The 19,041-nt window shown below is 46.0% G+C and overlaps 1 protein-coding gene across 3 annotated transcripts in view; it reads right to left on the bottom strand.

Annotated features, from left to right (window-relative positions):
- Positions 1-3,197: 3,197 nt before the first annotated feature.
- Il18r1 (interleukin 18 receptor 1) overlaps positions 3,198-19,041 on the bottom strand; it is a 32,816-nt gene continuing 16,972 nt past the window's right edge. For 2 of the 3 annotated variants that reach the window (XM_005400769.2, XM_013522841.1), the window contains exons 6-11: positions 18,077-18,139; positions 15,430-15,550; positions 12,291-12,430; positions 9,512-9,673; positions 7,171-7,329; positions 3,198-5,311 (exon numbers count right to left, since the gene is read on the bottom strand). In XM_005400769.2, the coding sequence (XP_005400826.1) occupies positions 4,953-5,311; positions 7,171-7,329; positions 9,512-9,673; positions 12,291-12,430; positions 15,430-15,550; positions 18,077-18,139 (1,004 nt within the window). In that variant the 3' untranslated portion in view covers positions 3,198-4,952. The remainder of the gene's footprint in view (positions 5,312-7,170; positions 7,330-9,511; positions 9,674-12,290; positions 12,431-15,429; positions 15,551-18,076; positions 18,140-19,041) is intronic. The other variant, XM_005400770.2, reaches the window with a different exon arrangement.

Raw genomic sequence — 19,041 nt, 5'->3', positions numbered from 1 at the left:
AAAAAAAAAAAAAAAAAAAAAAAAAAAAAAGAAAAATGATAATGCTGACATCACTGGGACCTGGGACTTTTTTGTGCGTGCAAATGTTATCAACATAAAATTAATTAGACAAAGTAAAACCTGTAGCTCTGAACTTATATTGGGGCTTTCAGTATTGATTCATGATTCATTTTATATGTGAGTGCATGTTCTCTTCTATTTTAAACCTAGCAGCACTGACGAACCCAGTAAGAGTGAGAAAAACTAGAAGACCCAGGGGATGGCCTCTGAATACAGTCTCCCACTGGAAATAAAACCTGGCTTCATGGAGAATTGATCATGTGAGACAGAAAATAACTACACATGCCCAGGACATCTCCCCACCCTCACAACAGCAACAAAAGGGAACTGTCAAAACCACAGCAGTGGTGTGCAAGGGACTCAGAAGTCACCTTGAAAATGGCCAAAGATGGAGAATTTGAGTGCTAGAGGGTTGTGCTCAATTGTGTTAAGGCTTGGCAATCGTAGTGTTATTGTACAGATAAACATCTATTTCCCAGTGAGGCACTCAGGGGTATTTGAGAGTAACATCAAGACACAAAAGTGTAATTATAGCCGTAGAAATCTAGAACACAAAACCTGAAGTGAGGGATAGATTAAGTTCAACGGGAAACTGCAATTTTAAATCTGGATTGTAGATCCTGGGGTATTTGCTGTTCCTTTCTGCTCTGTACATTCCAAATATTTCATAAATGATCTTTCAAAGAGTAAAGATAAAATAGCCATTTCATTTAAGTGTGATTTCCCTCCTGATCATAGTCTTTCTAAGTTTTGTATGTTGAATGTCACAATGTAATAACATTAAAATCCAAGAGAAGCAATTTGTAACACGGTAACTCATTTATAACTCAGGGCAGAGAACAAAGGTCACCTTACCAGCATGCCTTGCTTTTTCTTGAAACAATCAGTCTGATAACCAACATTATTGATCAGGCATAGCTCAAGTGATCGCAATAATTTCAAAATTCTCTCATCTACCAGAGATTGGAAACGTAAGAGGCTACTGCAGGCTCTGAGTCGTAAGCGTCCGCAGGTGAGTTTGGTCTGATGCAGTCCTCAGTGACCCTGTCCGTGACTCAGCCATCTCAGACCGCAGGCTGAGGTGATGGGACCAGCAGCTTCATGACTGCATAGGTTCCTCCCTGGGCGTGGCAAGATCCGAAGCGCTGCGCAGCCCGGGTATTCCGGGGGTTTGACAAGGAGTGCGGAGTGTGGAAAGATTAAGCTAGAGTGGGTCTGTCCCTTCACCGCTGCAAATAATTCATTAACTGCTCTGTGTAAAATAGTGAGGGTTATGACCATTACATCTGAAGCCTGACCTCTAGAGAGGTTGTTTTTTAAGTAAAATGTCACATGAGTCCACAGTACGCAGGGTGGGCAAAGTCAGTGTGGCTCTGGTTACAGCATTAGTAGGGGGCAAGAAACGCGGGGTGAAGGAGCGCTTCCTGAGGCTCAGGATACATATCCCACAATTCTGCATCCTGCCCTCCCAGGGTGGTCCATGAGGCCCCTCAGGGGAACCCTAAAACTCCCAAGCAACTCGTGAACATCCGTTAGCACGGTCACCCTTATCCACACGCACCAAGGTGCAGCAACTGGATAGAGGCGGTAGGGGCCCCTTGCCCGTGATAGGCCGGAGAGAGAAGCAGGTTCCAGAGGCGGCCCAGAGAAACAGGTGCTGGCGCAGGCTCGCAGCCTAGGCTCCAGTCACCAGCAGGGTGGCACGCAGGTGGGCGGGAGGCGCCGTGTGTTGCCCATGGCACACGCAGGCGGTTGCCTGTTACATTTGGGGCCTGGCCAACCAAGTGAGCCCGCCTCAGCTTCTGCTCAGAAATCAGGCTTCCTCGGCCCTCGGTCTCTTCCCCCACTCTGAGCTGCGGCTCAGGCCCGGATGACAGGTTGCCTCTCCGAGCACGTAAAGCTGTGATTCAACTTGGCATCTTTTCTCCACCTTCCTGAGTCTGGTAGTCCCCCTTGGCCTGCCCCAAACCAGCACTACACCCCCTGTGGGCGCCCTCACCCCCAGAACAAGCACTCACCCCAGTGTCCTCACCTTGGGGTGACAGGCACGCTGCAGACAGGACACTGCCACCCCGCACAGAACCCCAGTGCATTCACGTGATTCCCTCCACCCTGACCAAACCACTCAGCAGGAGCCCTGAGCACCCCTGACGTTCCCCTCCTGCTCCAGGCCCGCCCTCTGTAGCCAGCTTCCTCTCCATGCCCCCAGGCCTCCTGGGATCAATCAAGACCCAGAAAAGCACCTGCAGCCTAAAAGCTGCCGACCTCCCAGCTCACTTTCCACCAGGCAGGTCGGAAGAGGACACTGCTCCGACTCCTCCCAGCCCAGTAAAGCAGCCAGGGCTGTGACAGTGCTCAAGACCCAGACAGAATCATGCTCCTGGGTCTCGTGTGCCTGGGTTTAGAGACCGTTGGAGACTTCTCTCTGCTTTGAGAGTACAGCTGCAGCTCAGCAAGTGCCTATAACAGAGTAATGAACCTACAGGAGCTGTCTCTCCACACAGAGTAGGGTGTCTGATTCTCTAAAACACACTTTCCACCTGAAGGGGATCGAACATAGAAGATGTTCAAATACGGAAAATGTTATTAATTGATCCTGGTTGGAAATGGTCGTGTTTGAGCCTAAACTTAAACATGTAGACATCGCTCACCTGGCACATGAAGGCCGGCTATGTGTCCGCTCCAACGTTTACACAGCATTGGCTTATGAGAGAGAGAGAGGAGGGAGAGCTCCTTTTGCTCCTGTGTGGAAGGTAAAATTAAAAGGTGCAGGGGCTGGGGATTTAGCTCAGCGGCAAAGCGCCTGCCTGGCAAGTGCAAGGTCGTGAGTTCGGTTCCCGGTACCGGAGAAAAACAAAAAACAAAAAAAAAAAAAAAAAAAAATAAAAGGTGCAAAGTACCTAAAAGATGGTAGGTGTAGGCATTCATTTTGAAAATCCCGTATATTGTTAAAATAGACTGGAATCTATGGTGAGAATGAAGGATTGGAGTCTTAACATAAGTGAAAAAAAAAGTCAAGAGACATCTTGAAAATAAAGGTAGGCGAACCACGACTCATTAACGTATTGCAATGTACTTGGAGTTTTTAAAAGCACACATGTAACACACACATTTAACATACTCAACGTGAAGTACACTTCATACAAAATATATTTAATGTGCTTTAAAGCCTGTGTAACAAAACAGGAAAGCAGAATGTAACAAAACAGGAAAGCAGGCAGTAGAGACTATTGTAGTAATGAAATTTATTGTATTCCAAGTTTTCACATATAAAACATAGGTATTAATTCATTTGCTTTTCTAATCCAGCCAATTCACACACAAAATCATAAACGTTATGAGATTAAATCACCCTCTTACACAGAACATCTCTTTCTCCTTAAAGTTTTAGCAAAATCTGCTCCTTCTCTGCCCTAAACTTCCCTGGAACATTCATGCTGCACCCATAGACTGTAGCCAGCCCTCCACGCCGGAGCTTTCATGCTTCTGCGATTTTCCCTTCTGTTTAGAGACTGCTGTCCAGCGGCTTTCATGATCAGCTACTGCATTCGAGGTGGTGGAGAGACCCACAGCACCGGGCTCCAGGGGAGACGCATCGTTCGCCTGGCTCATATGCCGCACCTCTGTTTCACTGTCTTTGCAAAGGCCCTCACACCACACCTGGCCTCCTCTCCAGATGAGCTTCCCCTTCCTGCTCTGTGACTTCTCGTTGGTCCACTGCTAAATAACTGATCTAAGTGAGAATTAATTATGGTAATAATAGCCTTAGCAGCGACAGGAAGAATGGTAGCTCTGCCAAGAACTGTTCTAAGGAGGCCTGGGGCAAGGCGGCATGGAGAGGAAGCTGGCTGCGGAGGGCTGGCCTGGAGCAGAGTTAGTACCCTGGGAAGTAGGTACGACCATTGTAAGTTCCAGTTTTACAGATGAGGAACCTGAGGCACGGGGAGGTTAGGGAAGGCTCTAGAGCTCACAGAGGAAGAGCAAGACCAGAGCTCTGGGTGGGCTACACCACCCAGACCCTCGACCACCATGCCAGGCTGCCTCTGTGCCAGGGGCATTTCACACAGGATTTTTTTAAAATCAAACAGACACATTTCTTTTTTTCTGTTTAATGGCTAATGTGATCTGGCACCAGCCTGAATACAAATATTTACATAACATCTATCAATGTTTTAGAGCACGAGAAGTAAAAGTCACTGAGAATATCTGAAATAAAATCTCTCATGAAAGATGCAAAGGTGCTTGGAGTGCCTTTAGGGGGCTCTCAAGAATAGGTCTGGGTAAGCAAGCCCTGCCCTGTGCCTCACCGGGGCTCCCGGAACTGCTGCCTTGAACAGCGAGTGGGAGAAGGGAAAAGGAAGCATATCCTGGGGTCCAGGCCCCGCCGCAGCACCCTGCTCAGCCCCACAACTCCTGCACCCCCAGCCGCAGCCCCACCCACTCCTCCTCGCCATCCCACCAGGACCCAAGGTGGCCAGGGTAGGTAAGGCAGCATTCCGAGGACTGCCACCCACCGGTTCGTGGAGAATCCTTCCTGCTGCATTTAAAGTCCCCCAGACCAATAGCCCGGATGCTCTCAGCGTGGTGCCCCGTTGTCCCGCACAGTCTGTCTGCCCGGGACCCAGCATCGTACTTGCTGACCACAGGATCTGTGCAAGCAGCTGCCAGGGCGAAGGGCCAGCTGCAGCTCTCTTGAATTCCAGGGTCTTCTGGAAGCTTAGGGCCAGCTCAAGATTCAGTCTCATTCCTGATGAGCCAATGACAAATCCCATCTTCAGAAAGCAAGTGGGATTTGTAAAGCGTCCAATGTTTCAGAGTCTGCTTTGAACCAGCGCGCACACTCAGTCTCCAGGATCACTAGAAGTCTTTGTGTCACGCAGCCGTTCTAAACCTCAAGATGCTTCAGCAAGAACAGGCAAGACCTCTGATCCACCCCCATCTGGCTTGAGTGCTTTTGCAGGCATTAAATAAAGAAGCGTTTTCCAGAACCGCGAGTCGTAGGAAAGAGACTCATCACCCTGCCACTTGAGAACTCTGTGTGATTTCAAAAGCTTTAGAGATTGCGGCCAGAACGTGATGTCCTCAACAGGTGCAAACTGAATTAAGATTATTTTAATTTTCCTCTCCACCAGTGCTTCGTGGAGTCCGCTCTCAAGTTCGTACCTGACTTCATGAGACATGTAACTTTTACTGAGGACAATGATCAGCCGTCGGCTTTTCCTGATCAGTGAATGGAGGTCATCGACAGCAGCTGCAGACACGAGGCGTATTGTCAGTTAAAGCAAACAGGAAAGGCGGGCATGACACAAGTTGCTTCTACATAGGATCCTATTTTATACTATTACCTGTTAAACTTATTAAAAGGCTAAGACAAACCACTTGCTCTCAATTTTATGCTTATAAAAGTAAGCATGTAGGCAGCAGTAACGACCACCTACTCAGTATTTCCGCTGTGCCCTCCCTTCCCTGAAGGTTTTCAGTATATGAACTTGTTTGTCCTCATAATGAGCTCAGGAAGCAGGTACTGGCTTCCTGTCCATTTTACAGTTAAGTAACTTGCCTGGAGCCCCACGGTTAGGAACTTAGCACCAGCTGCGTACATTTTCACACCCACCACGCCATCCCGCCTCCCACGTGCATGGAGGAGCACGCTGAAATCAAAACTTAGAGACTGAATAGCAAACAAGCCAAAAAAAAAAATAGTACCTTAAACTATTATTCATTACTGTAGACCAGAGTTGGCCAGTTTTTCCTACATAGGACCAGACAGTAAGTATTTTGGTTTTGCTGGTCATACTGTCTTTGTCCCCTCTGCTCAACTCTGCTGTTGAGCTGTTTGCTCAGCTCAAAAGCTGTCACAGAGAGCAGATATTTCAGCAAGGGCACCAGCCTGATTGGACCAGGGTGGCAGTGTGGCAACCCCCATTCTAGACCCCAGAGATCTCAACCAAACCTGATTACAACTGAATATACGAATTGTCTTTATTATTATTTAAGAGCTCAGAAGGTAGAAAAAAACCTATTTGGAAATCACCCTTAGAAAATAATATAAATATAGTAAAAATTGATGCAAAGTGGTGGGTAACATCATGCCTTCTCAGATAATAAGAATTGCCAAGTAAAAATGTCGCAGTGTTGTGCGTGTGAGGATTATTCCACTTGAGAAGTTGTTCATTATTAAACTATATTGTGTCTTTCTACTTAGTAATATTTCCCCTTTCTAAATTGTAATATAGGAGGGAAAATGCTAGTTTCTTGTTGACTTAAATAAATTAATTACTTTATCTTCAGAACTCAGCCCAGGGATGACGATATTCAATAAATACTGGCTGAATAAATGCATGCGGCCACAATGGAGTTGTTTCTATGTCTTATTAGCATCACTATCCACAACAATTTGACACTAGATTTCTAATATTTCCGCTGTAAGACCTCCGGAAAAACCCATGGAAACGTTAATAAATATCTTTGATTTTAATTGCAATTTGCCTCAATATATGCGCTATGGCATATATTGAAAGTCCCACTTTCATTCATATATTAGTTTAACAACACTGAATTCCAACTCTGATCTGATGGGAATCACCAACAATTTCCGTGTATTGATCTTTTTCCAATTCCCTCATTTCCTACAGAATTTTGTCGCCAGCATTAACACCACAAAGGAAGAACATTTTGTAGTCAGAGTCCCTCTGTGCAGCACAGCCCCGACAGCACGGATTAAGGTAGGACCTGCACTGAGCAGCCGCCTCCTTAGCTGGGCATCTCTTGTAGGTCAGCACCATGTGGCCACGCTGGCTGTGAACGTGGCACCGAAGAGGAGATGCCCACAAAGGAGATGCCCGCTGCATTCCTGGAGAGCTGGGAGCGGGGTGCAGAGGCCCCAGGGAAGGGATCATTGGAAGCAAAATAGCCGGTTTGTTTTCTCATTATTTATTATTGTCAGATAATCAAATATTGACCAGATCAGCCAGATATTGACTTACCTGGTTTTGTGTGGGCTTCAGGACCTATTTATTTGTTTACAAATTAGTCATCTATGCAGCTAAACAACTGGTTTTGAAAAAGGAAAACGCCCCTACGAGGTTTCCGGCCGGCACCCCATCTCACCTCCTCCGGGCTCAACATCCCTCTCGAATATGCACAGCTTATACCCGAAGTGTTTCTCCAGCGCTGCGGGCAGAGTCTCCACAGCGAAGGTGTACGCCTCCCCATCTTCCAGCCCACACTCTCTCAGGTAGGACACAAATGCGTCGTACGTCTTGCCATCTAGGGGGCAGACAGGGCGCACTCTTGAACGCATAAGTCAAAGGCGTTTAAGTAAAATTCCAGGGACGTCACGGCAGAATAGGGAAGCGGGAAAAGAAAGGTTAAACCCAGCACTGCGAAGCCTCAGACGCTAACTGAGGAGCATCGACCGCATGCTTTTCAAGCCCGCACTTTAAGAATCCCAGGGTGTGACGCCGCAGAGGGGCGGGAGAAACACGAGAGATCGCATCTCCCCAGGCTCCCTCCGTCCCTCGATTCTACACCATCTTCACCTCGGCCCTCACCACCCCACCAGGAAGGAAAGGCAGAAACGCAGTACAGAGTGGGAAGAGCAACAGAGGCGGTGGAAATAGTACCCTTGGGGAGCACATGCTATAAGAGTAAAATATTATAGGACCCAAGCCGTCACAGGAAACCTTCTGGCCCGCTGACCATGTTCAGTGACGTCCACCTCTGCTCCTACTTAGCTCCTCGTAGCACAGCAGTATTCAAATGACTAACAGACATATTCAGGGGGAAATGCATTGCCTAAATGACAAAGCCCATTCTCCTTACTGGGTAAGTAAGAAACTAAAATCATGCAATTCTCTCTTCAGCTTCATGCAATCTCTTGGAGAAGACAAAGAGGACAAACACAACAACTTACAAGAAGTTACGAACAGCACATGAGCAGGTGAAAAGCAGTGCTAAAACATAAGGCAGATGAATGGAATAGCCTGGGCAGAGACTGGGCAGTGATCTCCAAGGACACACTCCCTGGGAGAGGGAAAGGCAAGTGGGGTCCTACATAGTACAAGCAGCACTCACGGGACGGGCAGAGGAGGGCACTGGAGGGGAACGGCACGGCCTATCCTGCGACAACCGGGTAGATGGCGAACAGTGACATTTATACCTAGCTATATTATCAGGATTTCCTATTGCACCGAATGGTAGAAATGATGTGATCCTTCATAACAATACTCTGGCAAAACCATCCTAGGCCAGGTCCTTTGGTGCCACAGGATTCATTCTCAGCCACCCAGGCTCTCAACATCAACAGTCTTCAGTCTTGCAGAGTACTGCTTTGCATCAGTTCTGCCTGCGGCACTGAGGTTCCACAGTCCGAGACACTACCTACTCCTGATCTAAAACTACTGCTCTTCACAACTGCATGTACACAAAAGATGGGAGATTTTGGTAAAAACTGCAGACATACGTGCAGATCAAAGGTTAGAATAGTTGACAAAAATAAGTAGCTCTCCCTGCATACTTCTCTTAGATTGCCATGAAATATAGCACTTACTAGGTGGGCAGGAGGTGGCATTTCTGCTATTTGTTACTATGTGATTACCTGTTACTATGTCTGCTACTATCTGTTACTAAGAAGAGGCAGAAAAGGGAAGACAAGTCGATGACCACTGACCACGCTCTTTGCAAAGACACACCGTGTTTCACAGCTGGATGTCGCTAACGGGAATAAACTGAGAAGTCAGTTCAGCCAAAAGCAGATTTAAACCACACGTGGTACATCTTCACTCTTACCAAAAATTAGTCTTCTAACGATTGCTTTCAAATCTGTATTTCAAGCAATTCCCTTTGTGTAATATAAATCTGCTTGTGCCGTGTATGGAATTGATTTTTGATGGGTATCTTAAAGACTTACTGCCACTTTTCAATATAAAAAAACTGAGGTGGAGAGTCACCAGATGGACATCGTAACCGATAAAAACTGGCGGACCTAGGAGAATTCTGGTGCAGGCTTCTTACAGTGCTCACTTACCCTCCTTTTCCAGCTCTCAGTAATGACCCATATGCAGTGCAACGCAATGCAAACCAACTAACCAACTGCCTGCTGGAGAAGGCAGGTCAAGGCTGTGGACAAAGGCATGCAGATATATAGTTCCTGGGCTTGGGCACTGCTCAGCACACCCAGGACATGGTATATGAGAACCATACATACGTACATACATACATTAAACAACTACGGAACAAGTTTTGGTAACACACAAGTAAGCACAAGAAAAGAACACGCAACAACGTTTATCATGGATGGTGCATGATGTGATTTTTTTCACAGAAAACCTCTCCCATAGAATAATCAAAATAAAATAAAAAGCACTGATCTTAGTAAGATAAAGATTAATTTACTTGGCTTAGCAACGAGAGCTAAACTAAGAAACCCCAGCATTATGATACCCATTACCTGTCAATGTCTCGTCGCTTCCCATCCAGTGTCTGTAACACAGAACCAGGTCCACTCTACAAATGACACACACGACCCCCAGGCACAGGACTGCCACGGAGACCACAGTGGCTGCGATCATCCCTCCAGTGAAGACGTGGCCCGGGATATCAGCCGTGCCTGCTGACAACAGAACAGCACAGGAAAAGAAGGCCGATGGTACCTCCGCATGCCTTCTGCCTCAGTGTGTGGCTGTCCACCTTTCCCTTTCTCATGAAGCCAGGGACCCACCCACTGTCCAGTCCCTCAGCTCCTCATGTTCCTGCCCTCAGTCTGTGTCCTGATGTCTCCACTCCAATTCATGAGGAATAAATGTGCACGGGGACATTCAGAGACCTCAACTGAAAATACTGCGACATCTTCCATCCGCACCTGTGGCATTCAGACTTCTGGGGCAGTAACATACAAGGGTGAACTGCAGAGGGGTCAAATGTGAGTCTCAGCTGGAATACAGAGCAAACAGATGTGTATGGTTTTGAGAGACAAAATCAGAGTGGGAGGATATAGGGTTTGTAGCCTGACTCCATGTTTGTTTGTACTACGGAAAAGACCATGGAGGCGCCTCTATCTTAGTGCCTTCCTCAGCAAAATGAAAATAACACACATTTTGTTTTTCTTACGTTTGGCAGAGGGTTAACTGAGATATTACGTGCAAAGTAGTTACATATGCCTGGCCCAGAGTTCTCAGAATTTTAGCCAACTTTTTGTATTCCTTTGGGAAAAGAATTACATTTCCTACACTGATTCAGTGTATGCTCGCTATAGGTAAATATGAGATTATTTGGGAGTATAATTTTTAACAACCACTCACAATGTGATAATAGTCATACTAAGAAGGCAGTGTATTTCCTTTCTGGGTTTTGTTTTACCTGAAAGTTTTTACTTCATTACTTAATATCATGATAATCACTCTCTACCTGTTCATATTACACTAACAGCATTTCACTAGGTCATTAACATGATCATGTATAACATCCCGAGATTCAGACAGACTGCAGTTTGCCCTAACTATACATTGTGCTGAAATGACCAATACATCCCATTTGTCTGTGCTTTTGCCTATTTTCTTGGAATAAATTCTAATGGAGGGGAGATTTCCAGGCTGAAGTGTTACCCACATCCTTCAAGCTTTTGCCAGCTTAGGTAACAACCTTTCCTGACAATATTCCCTGTGCAATGAACTCTGGGGATGCGAGTTAGCTCCTAGGTGTACCTAGGGAGTATGGAAGGAAGCCAGGTGTTGGGCTCCCACGTCTCTGAAAGGTCTATACACTCATGACTGTGACAGACGTGTGAGCGTGCACACACACACACACATGCATACAGGCTCACGCACAAGCACAGGGACACCCACATTGCCCAGGGCAGGGGTGGGTTGGAAGACCCTGTACCTCAGCCTGTATTTGTGGACTCAGCAGGAGAAACACTCAGGACGGAAGATGCTGGGCAGGGACAGGACAGGCAGTCGGTGGCTAGTGGATGCCAGGGAACGCAGGTGGCCCAGGGGGTCAGTGGGAATGAAGCGACTCGGGGCCCCCTCCCTCTCCCGTGCCCCGGCCACTGCACACAGGGCACAGGCACTCCAGGGGAGGAGGGGACACGAGAGGACCTGGGACTCTAGAAGGAACCAGGTCTGCAAAGGTAGCACTTCGCTACCTTTGCGCTGTGTGGCCTGGGGGGGCCTGTCCCCTATCAGGGCGGGCAGAGGTAAGTGCAGTCACAGAAGAGCTGAGCAGTGTCACGGACCGATGTGTGAGGGATGCTGGCTCCCATGGGGACCACAGGTGGGACAGTGGTGGCTTCCACCAGGCACATGGTGAGAGGTAGGCAGGCCCAGGACAGCACAGATAGGGTGGCTACTGGCCTGTGGGTTCCCACAGCCCCAATGAGGCATGGTCCCATGTGTGTGTGTGTGTGTGTGTGTGTGTGTGTGTGTGTGTGTGTATGTGTCTTACACTGTTTTTCTCTCATCTGTACTTGTATCTCTTTCTGTCTCTGCTCTCTCTCTGTCTCCATCTCTGTTTGTCCTTCTGTCTCTCACCTCTCCATGTCTGTCTGTCTGTGTGTCTCTGTTTTTCTCTGTCTGTGTCTCCCTTTCCGTCTCTCAGATCCTCACCATCCCCTCTACATCCAGGGAGCTGGTGGCCATGCCTGGTAATGAGCATTAGAGAGTTGTGACAGAGGGAAGTGGAGACTGTGGCTCCAGACATGGCCACTTCTGAGCGGACACTGTACCACGGAACCCGGGCTGGTTGTGCTGAGAGGACAGACATGAGCGATCGTGTGGCTCCCCAGGAGGTGGTTGCTGGAAGTTTTAAGACCCCAGAGGTCAGGGCCACCGAATGTCCATGGGCACTGTCCAGGGGCTGCTCGTGCCAGCTGCAGGCTCACCCGATGCCCATCTGCAAAATCCCTCTGCCTGTCCCAGTGTGAAGGTCGGTCAGCTGCCTCCCCTGCGACCCTCACTCCCAGCACCTGCGTCCCTGTGCTCTGGCCTCTGCACTGGCTTCCCGTTCGCTGTGACAGCAGAGCATAAGCTCAGCTTTCCTTCTCTGGCTGGGAACATGGAGGTTCCAGGCAGGGCAGAGCCCCAGTCCCTTTTCTGATTTCCTGGGACCCAGGTGCACCTGCCACCTTGCGGGAGCTCGGTTCCCATGGAAACAAGATACTGGCCATCTCTGAGCACATCCTGCAGCTACCTGCTATGGCTCACCACACTTCAGGCACAAAATACTCCTACCTTTCCTCAACAAGATGAAGCTTTTGGTGTCTATGCTTCTGGCGTTGGTCACAGTACAATTGTATAAAAAATTTAGATTGTTTTCATTAATTTTCTGAATTCTCAGTATTTTTGAAGCATATGTTTTGCCTTCTAAAGTCCTGGAAGAGAGGAAAATAATTTAGCGACAGGGTCTGTCCGCAGCAAGGTTGCCCAAGAGTGGGGAATCCGCAAGCGTGAGATTCTCAAAGGCTTCTACCCCTTGGCGCTCAGACCTCCCCTTTCTGGACATGGCTTCTAAAGTGCTTCTCCTGCTGCTCTGTGGAACATCAGAACAATAGACTCAGTCCTTTCAAGACCACCTGGGGACAGTGTTGTCAACTACCCAGAGTTTAAATACTGTATCAGGACTTAGATTTAGAAAGCCCCTCAAAGCCTCACGTGTTCAGAGGAGGGTTTTCAGAAGAGGAATGGGCCATGGGGGTGCTCTGTGCATCAGTAGATTCATCTACTACTGAGTTCAGTGGCTGAATGTGCTTGGCTGGAGGTGCTCACTGGGGTCGTGACCTGGAAGTGTTTCTCTCCCTCCCTGGCTCCTCCCTTCTGTCTCCACTTCCTGGCCGCCATGACCTGAGCAGCTCTCCTCCATGCTGGCTCTTGCACCATGTCCCTTCTGCCTTGAAGCCAGCCAGCTCCGGACTGAGTCCCACAGAACTGTGAGGCAACATGAACCCCTCAGCCTTCCAATTGTGGGTGTCGGGTATTGTGTCTCAGCAGCAAAGAAAGGACCTAAAATAGCTGAAAACACTGGGAAGTTAGAAGAGTAAATAAAATCTAAAAGGTGCAACAGATATTGTGAAAGGGAAGGAAACTGCTCAAAAGGAAAGAACTGGGATGAGAGAAAAGAGCAAAGAAAGAAGGAAGGGAAAAATATGTACATATGTATACACAGAACAGCTAAGATAGTTGTACTACTGATTTTCCTTGCTTTATTGAAAGGAACGGTTAATGTTTAATTGTTTGATCCTTCTTGCATATCTATATTTGTTTATCTGAGTAGTGAATTTGAAGATGACAATATGTAATACAACAACCATTGTTAATTTCCTATCACCTTGTCTGAAATTCTGTATTGCTTTTATTGCTTTTGTGTTGTTTTATAAATGTATGTGTGTTTGTTAGTATGTTTTCATTCTTTTATCTTTAAAATTTAAAAAAAAAAACTATAAAACATACTGGGAAATATTTCAACTAAAAGTTGAAAATACTGGGAAATAGTCTCTCTCCTCTCTCTCTCTCTCTCTCTCTCTCTCTCTCTCTCTCTCTCTCTCTCTCTCTCTCTCTCTCTCTCTCTCTCTCTCTCTCTCTATCTCATTCTTTCTCTTTCTCTCTGTTATTTTTCCTATCCTTTCCCACCTAACTGGGGGTTCTTGTCACAGCACAGTCTCCATTAATGGTGACAAGCTTGCTGTATTAAGTAGCTTTCATTACTATCGCGAAATATCTGAGGCGGGTTAATTTGTAGAGAAAAGGAGTTTATTGAACTCACAGTTTTGGAGGCTGAGTGTGCAAGGGCCCCTGCAGAGCTCAGTCCAACATGGTATGTGTGCCTCTACTGTGGGCTCTTTCTTGCCTCTTCTTTTAAAGCCACCAGAATTCAACCACAGGACGCCACTCACATGCCCAGTCCACTCTAATCACGCTCCAGAGCTCTGTCCCCAAGCACGTATTAGTTTAACACTGAGGATTAAGCTGGCACTGGAGCCCGGGGAGCACGGTGGAGTCAAACTACAGCAGCTCTGGACTGCTTAGCACAGATGCAGACTCCTGTCAAGCGTGTCCAAGCAGTCCCTGAGACCACTTCGCTTTTGTTCAGCCTTCAGGAAATGATCATTATTCTCAGACACCCAGGTAGAGGACAAATACCAACAAATACCATTTAACTGTTCAGCAAGCATCGGAGGTAACGGGACAATTGCTGGCAGCAAGCTCCCTTCCCACCCAGCAGTCCCACTGCTGATGCGAGACAAGCACTCGTGTTTGTGGCAGTGGCAGGCTGTGAGGGGCCGTGCCAGCCAGCTCAGCAGGTGTGCTCCCTGCGTGCCCGTCTGCCCGGCACCAGCTGTCTCAAGCACGTGGGAAGTGGCCCAGTGCAGCCTCCGGCTGTCTCAAGACCGTTCAGAACACAGTTCTGTACAGAGAAGCCTATGCAAATCCAGAAGCAGGACGCAGGGTCCTCTGAGAAGCCCGCAGGCTGGTGTTAACAGCTTTTGCTCCCAATATCAGAGACCGCCCTGCTCGCGCAGCTTCTGCTGCAGCTCTGCGCGAGTGGTGAGCTGCTCTCCTTCCCCCGACCACCCCGGATGAGACAGAGGTTCTGACAAGGGGACCGAAAACGCTGATGGAGGACAGTCGCCGAGGAAGAACACCGTCAATGGGACAGCCAGGCCACTCAGCTGAATCCAGCATACACTGGGCCCTAAGCAGCTGCCTGGCCTGGAGGGGCCCGAGCCCGTGGATAAGAGGCACAGAGAGTTGGGGGACACTGTGCTGGTAGCAAAGAACACACTACAGCAAAGTAAAAAATCAGGGCAAATCAGGAAGTGCAGGGAAGAGGCCAGAAACTTCAGGATCACCACTCCTCAGAACCTGAACTAAGAGCAGTAATTAATCATTACAGTAGGCCCCAGTGTCCCTCAGAAAGATTCAACGACAACCTGCATTCCTTCACGGAAGAATACAGCTATTTAAGTAGCAGTGTGTGTTGTGTGGAACTTGTGTGGCACAGAAGTAAAAATAAAGCACTTAACATGTTTTTCAAAATCCAAGCAACTGTAGTCTAGATAAGTGCTCTTCTATAAGAAGCTTGGCAAAATCTTGCCATTTACATCCCAACTGACTACAGTCTATTCTTATAAGGGGATGATAAAAATGACCATGGACCTTCTCATGGGTCTTTTATCTAGTCAGAACTTGGCAATAAATTTCTGCACAATCCAATTGAGGGATGGCAGTTATAATGATAAAATGTATACAGTATAATGTAAACGACCCCAAAACGCCGTATCAGCCACTTGGGAGTTCGGCATCTGGTCTATCATGTATAAATGCCATGACTTTATATACACTGTAATATCTGTCACATGTCACATGTGCGTACCAAGAGTTGCTTTTGTTGTCTTCGAGCACATTAGGATCTGGTCCATTTTCTTTCCAGAAGCTCCAATAAAAATAGTCCTTTTCATTCACCAAAGCAGAGCAGTTGAGTTCTACATCTTCTCCTAGGTAACAGTTGACAGCCACAGTTTTCATTTTAGAAATTCAGATTTCCCAAACAGTTCAAATTAATATAATCACTGAATGATAACTCACTACAAAACACAGTGCTATATGGAAGAGAACAGATATGTCTGTTTTTAAATTTTAAAAAATAATAACACTAAAGCAGAGGAATTAGGTAGCAATGACAAGTCACCAGCGAGGCATGAATGGATTTCTCTTTACATATTCACTTTTAAATCAATTAGTAAAACTTAGGGTGGCTGGTGGCCTTTTTTCAGCGCACAATTCAGTAGTAGATAGTGTGAAGTGTCAAGCAACTTCCAGGACAACAAAATGGATAACTTATAAATAAATAACTACAAACTAAAGTCAAGGTGCATGAAAAGTAAGTAGAAATAGTTAGGCTACAAGGATAGTCAGGAAAGATCACTCCCAGGGCAAATGAAGGCTGCTGGCCATTTTACTGCACAGAGCACTGTGCTCCCGTTGGAATAAACAAAGATTCGCACAGAGAAATGAATCCAGGGGAACACTGACAGCTACAGAGGCTGGACAGGTTATTGCCAAGGCCTTGGACTGGGCAAAACTTGACACCTCCTGACGACAGCCTTCTTCCCACCCTCAGCTACCGGAGATTCAAGATAAATCCAACCTACACACCTGCCTCCCATGACTCCAGCTCCATTCTGAGTGAGCTCAGATCCTCAACCCCTTACCCTACCTGCCGAATAGAGGAAAGAACAAACACTCAGAGGAAAAAATACCACGTTTCATTCACTTTGATCCACAAAGATCAACAACAACAAGAGATATGCAGAGACAGAAAACGAGACAATGTTCAATAGAAAAAATAGATAAAAGAAGCAGGCCCATAGATGACTGAGATGCTGGCTTTGGCAGATAAAGACTCTGAACAGCTCTGAAAAAAACAGAGACAACAGTGAACAAGTGGATAAGTGACAGACATTTTTAATAAATAAGAGTGATATTTTTTTAAATTGGAAATTAAGAAACAAACATAAGCCAGGCATGGTGATGCATGCCTATAACCCCAGCATTATAATCCAGCAGAGGTGGGAGGATTGCTGTGAGTTCAAGGCTAGCCTGCACTACATAGTCAGACCCTGTCTCAAAAAACAAAAAACAAAACAGGAACAAAAAGAGTAAGAAACAAAAATAAGTTACAGGTGAAGAAAAGATCACAAAGGAAAATTAATGTTTGGAATAGAATAACATAAAATATGGCATACTAATCCTTATTAGAAACATATACACACACACACAAGATAGCTAAAATAATTGTACTACTAATTTCTATTGGTTTATTGAAAGGAACAGTTAATGTTTAATTGTTTGATCAATCTTGCATGCCTCTGTCTGGTAATATGAGCAACTACTTTGAAGATAACAATAAGTAATACAAAAACCATTGTTGATTTCCTATCATCTTGCTTTGAAATTCTGTATTGTTTTTATAGTTTTTGTGTTGTTTTGTTTTTGTCTTTGGTTTTGTTATTTTGTTTTTGTTTTCTCTTTAAAATAAAAAAGTAAAACATCAAAAAAAGAAATAGCTAAAATAGAGTTCACAGTGAAATGTAAACTTTAAAATAGATATGCCACAGAGAGGATAATTTAAATGAATTCCTAATGCTCACTGTCAACAAGCTACAAAAAAAGTTAAGCCAAAAAAGAGAAAGAAAGAAGCAATAGAAATAAGGGTGGAAATCAATACAAATATAAAGTAAGAAGACTTCTAGTTCAAATGGCATAATACCTGACTCGCACCTGAAGTATATTATTGTATGTATGAAGGGGCTGTGAATCCTGCTAGCATTTGCAATGTGGGCTTTGGTACATAGTGTCCCATAGACACTTGGAACCCAGCTCTGCCATGTTAAATAGTTTAGCTTCAGACAAGGTACTTAGCCTTTCTGTGTGTCTGTTATGTAATCCAGAAACCAGGGATAGTGTCTCTCAGAGTTGGTTCAAGGATTCAATCTGATGATGTATTGCCAACCCCTAGCATATTTAGCATATGTAGATTTCTTTCTTCCTTTACTTTCTTTTTTGGAAGAAATTACCCAGTAAGCCATGTTGATTCATAAGACCTGTCTAGACAAATCCTAAATGTACAGTTAATTTGGTCCACTGATTCAAGGTGAGTCAATGAATTTAATATTGAAAACAAGTTTGAATCATCTACCTGGAGTGTTATCAGTGAATTTCTATGCCTAGAAATGACCACAGACACAATGAGAGTGAAGCCACTCACTTGGTGATAGAAATCCCACTCTATAAAAACCATACATGGTTCCACTGTCTTTGAACACACTGTTCCTTTCAATCAGCCCCAAAGCGACAACACTTGAATGATGACATGCTTTTTCTGCCTTCTTCATGTTTTCATTAAATATGGAATATGTTGTACACACAGTGTTGACCCAACATAGATCAGATTTACCCTCTGAAAACTGAAGCGTGTCCTTCCACTCACAAACACAAAGACTGTAAATGTGGAGACATACCTAATTCCACTTCAACTGAAGTCAACTTTGGCCCAAGAATAACTGGAATGACATTACTGCGATCTAAAATTAAAAGAAAAGAGGAAAGCATTAGTTTGGCTTTGAGCTTCTCTAAGACAAGCATCTGTTATCAAGTGCTCATCTGGTGTTACAAAAGTTCTAGTATAGTACAGTAGTTCCCCCATGTCTGCGCTGTAGCATTCTGCAGTTCCAGCCACTCAAGATCAACTGTAGTCCAAAAAAACACTGAATAGGAAAATCCCAGAAGTGAACAGCTCAGGAGTTTTCCATCACATACCACTCTGAGAAGAGGGAGGAGAAGGAAGGGGTCCTGCTCCTTCCTGACCCACCTAAACCAGAATGCCAGTGGGAATGCGAAGCTGAGGACCTTAGCGAAAGGGTGACATGTGGAATTGCATGGATTCAGGTGTGGGATGGCGAAGCCACGGCTGTGGCAGGTAGAATAACAGCACTTCTCCAAAGTTATCACCCTAATCCTCAGATCCTACAAATGGAACGTGTGGCAAGGATGTGCAGATGGAAGTCCCTCGCAAAACTCATGCTAAAGGTTAACTGCCACTGTAACAGGTCACAGCATCAAGGGCTGGTGAACGCTGTACTGAAGGAGTGGGTTAGTTACTGCACTGCTGGAATAGGTTGGTTATTGTGGGTATGGGTTAGTTATAGCAGGAGTGGGTGAGTTACTGCACAGGTGTGTTGGTTATTGCAGGAGGTGGTTCGTTATCGCAGTCGGTGGTTGGTTATTGCAGGAGGGGGTTGGTTACTGCAGGAGGGGTTGGTTACTGCAGGAAGGGGTTGGTTACTGCAGGAAGGGGTTGGTTACTGCAAGAGGGCGTTGGTTATTGAGGAAAGGGTTGGTTATTGCAGGAGTGTGTTGGTTATTGCAGGAGGGGGTTGATTATTGCAGGAGGGGGTTGGTTATTGCAGGAGGGGGTTGGTTACTG

This window comes from Chinchilla lanigera, unplaced genomic scaffold, assembly GCF_000276665.1.
Source record: "Chinchilla lanigera isolate Chin_1 unplaced genomic scaffold, ChiLan1.0 scaffold00069, whole genome shotgun sequence".
NCBI lineage: Eukaryota > Metazoa > Chordata > Mammalia > Rodentia > Chinchillidae > Chinchilla > Chinchilla lanigera.
This window is presented reverse-complemented; position numbering and strand designations above follow the sequence as displayed.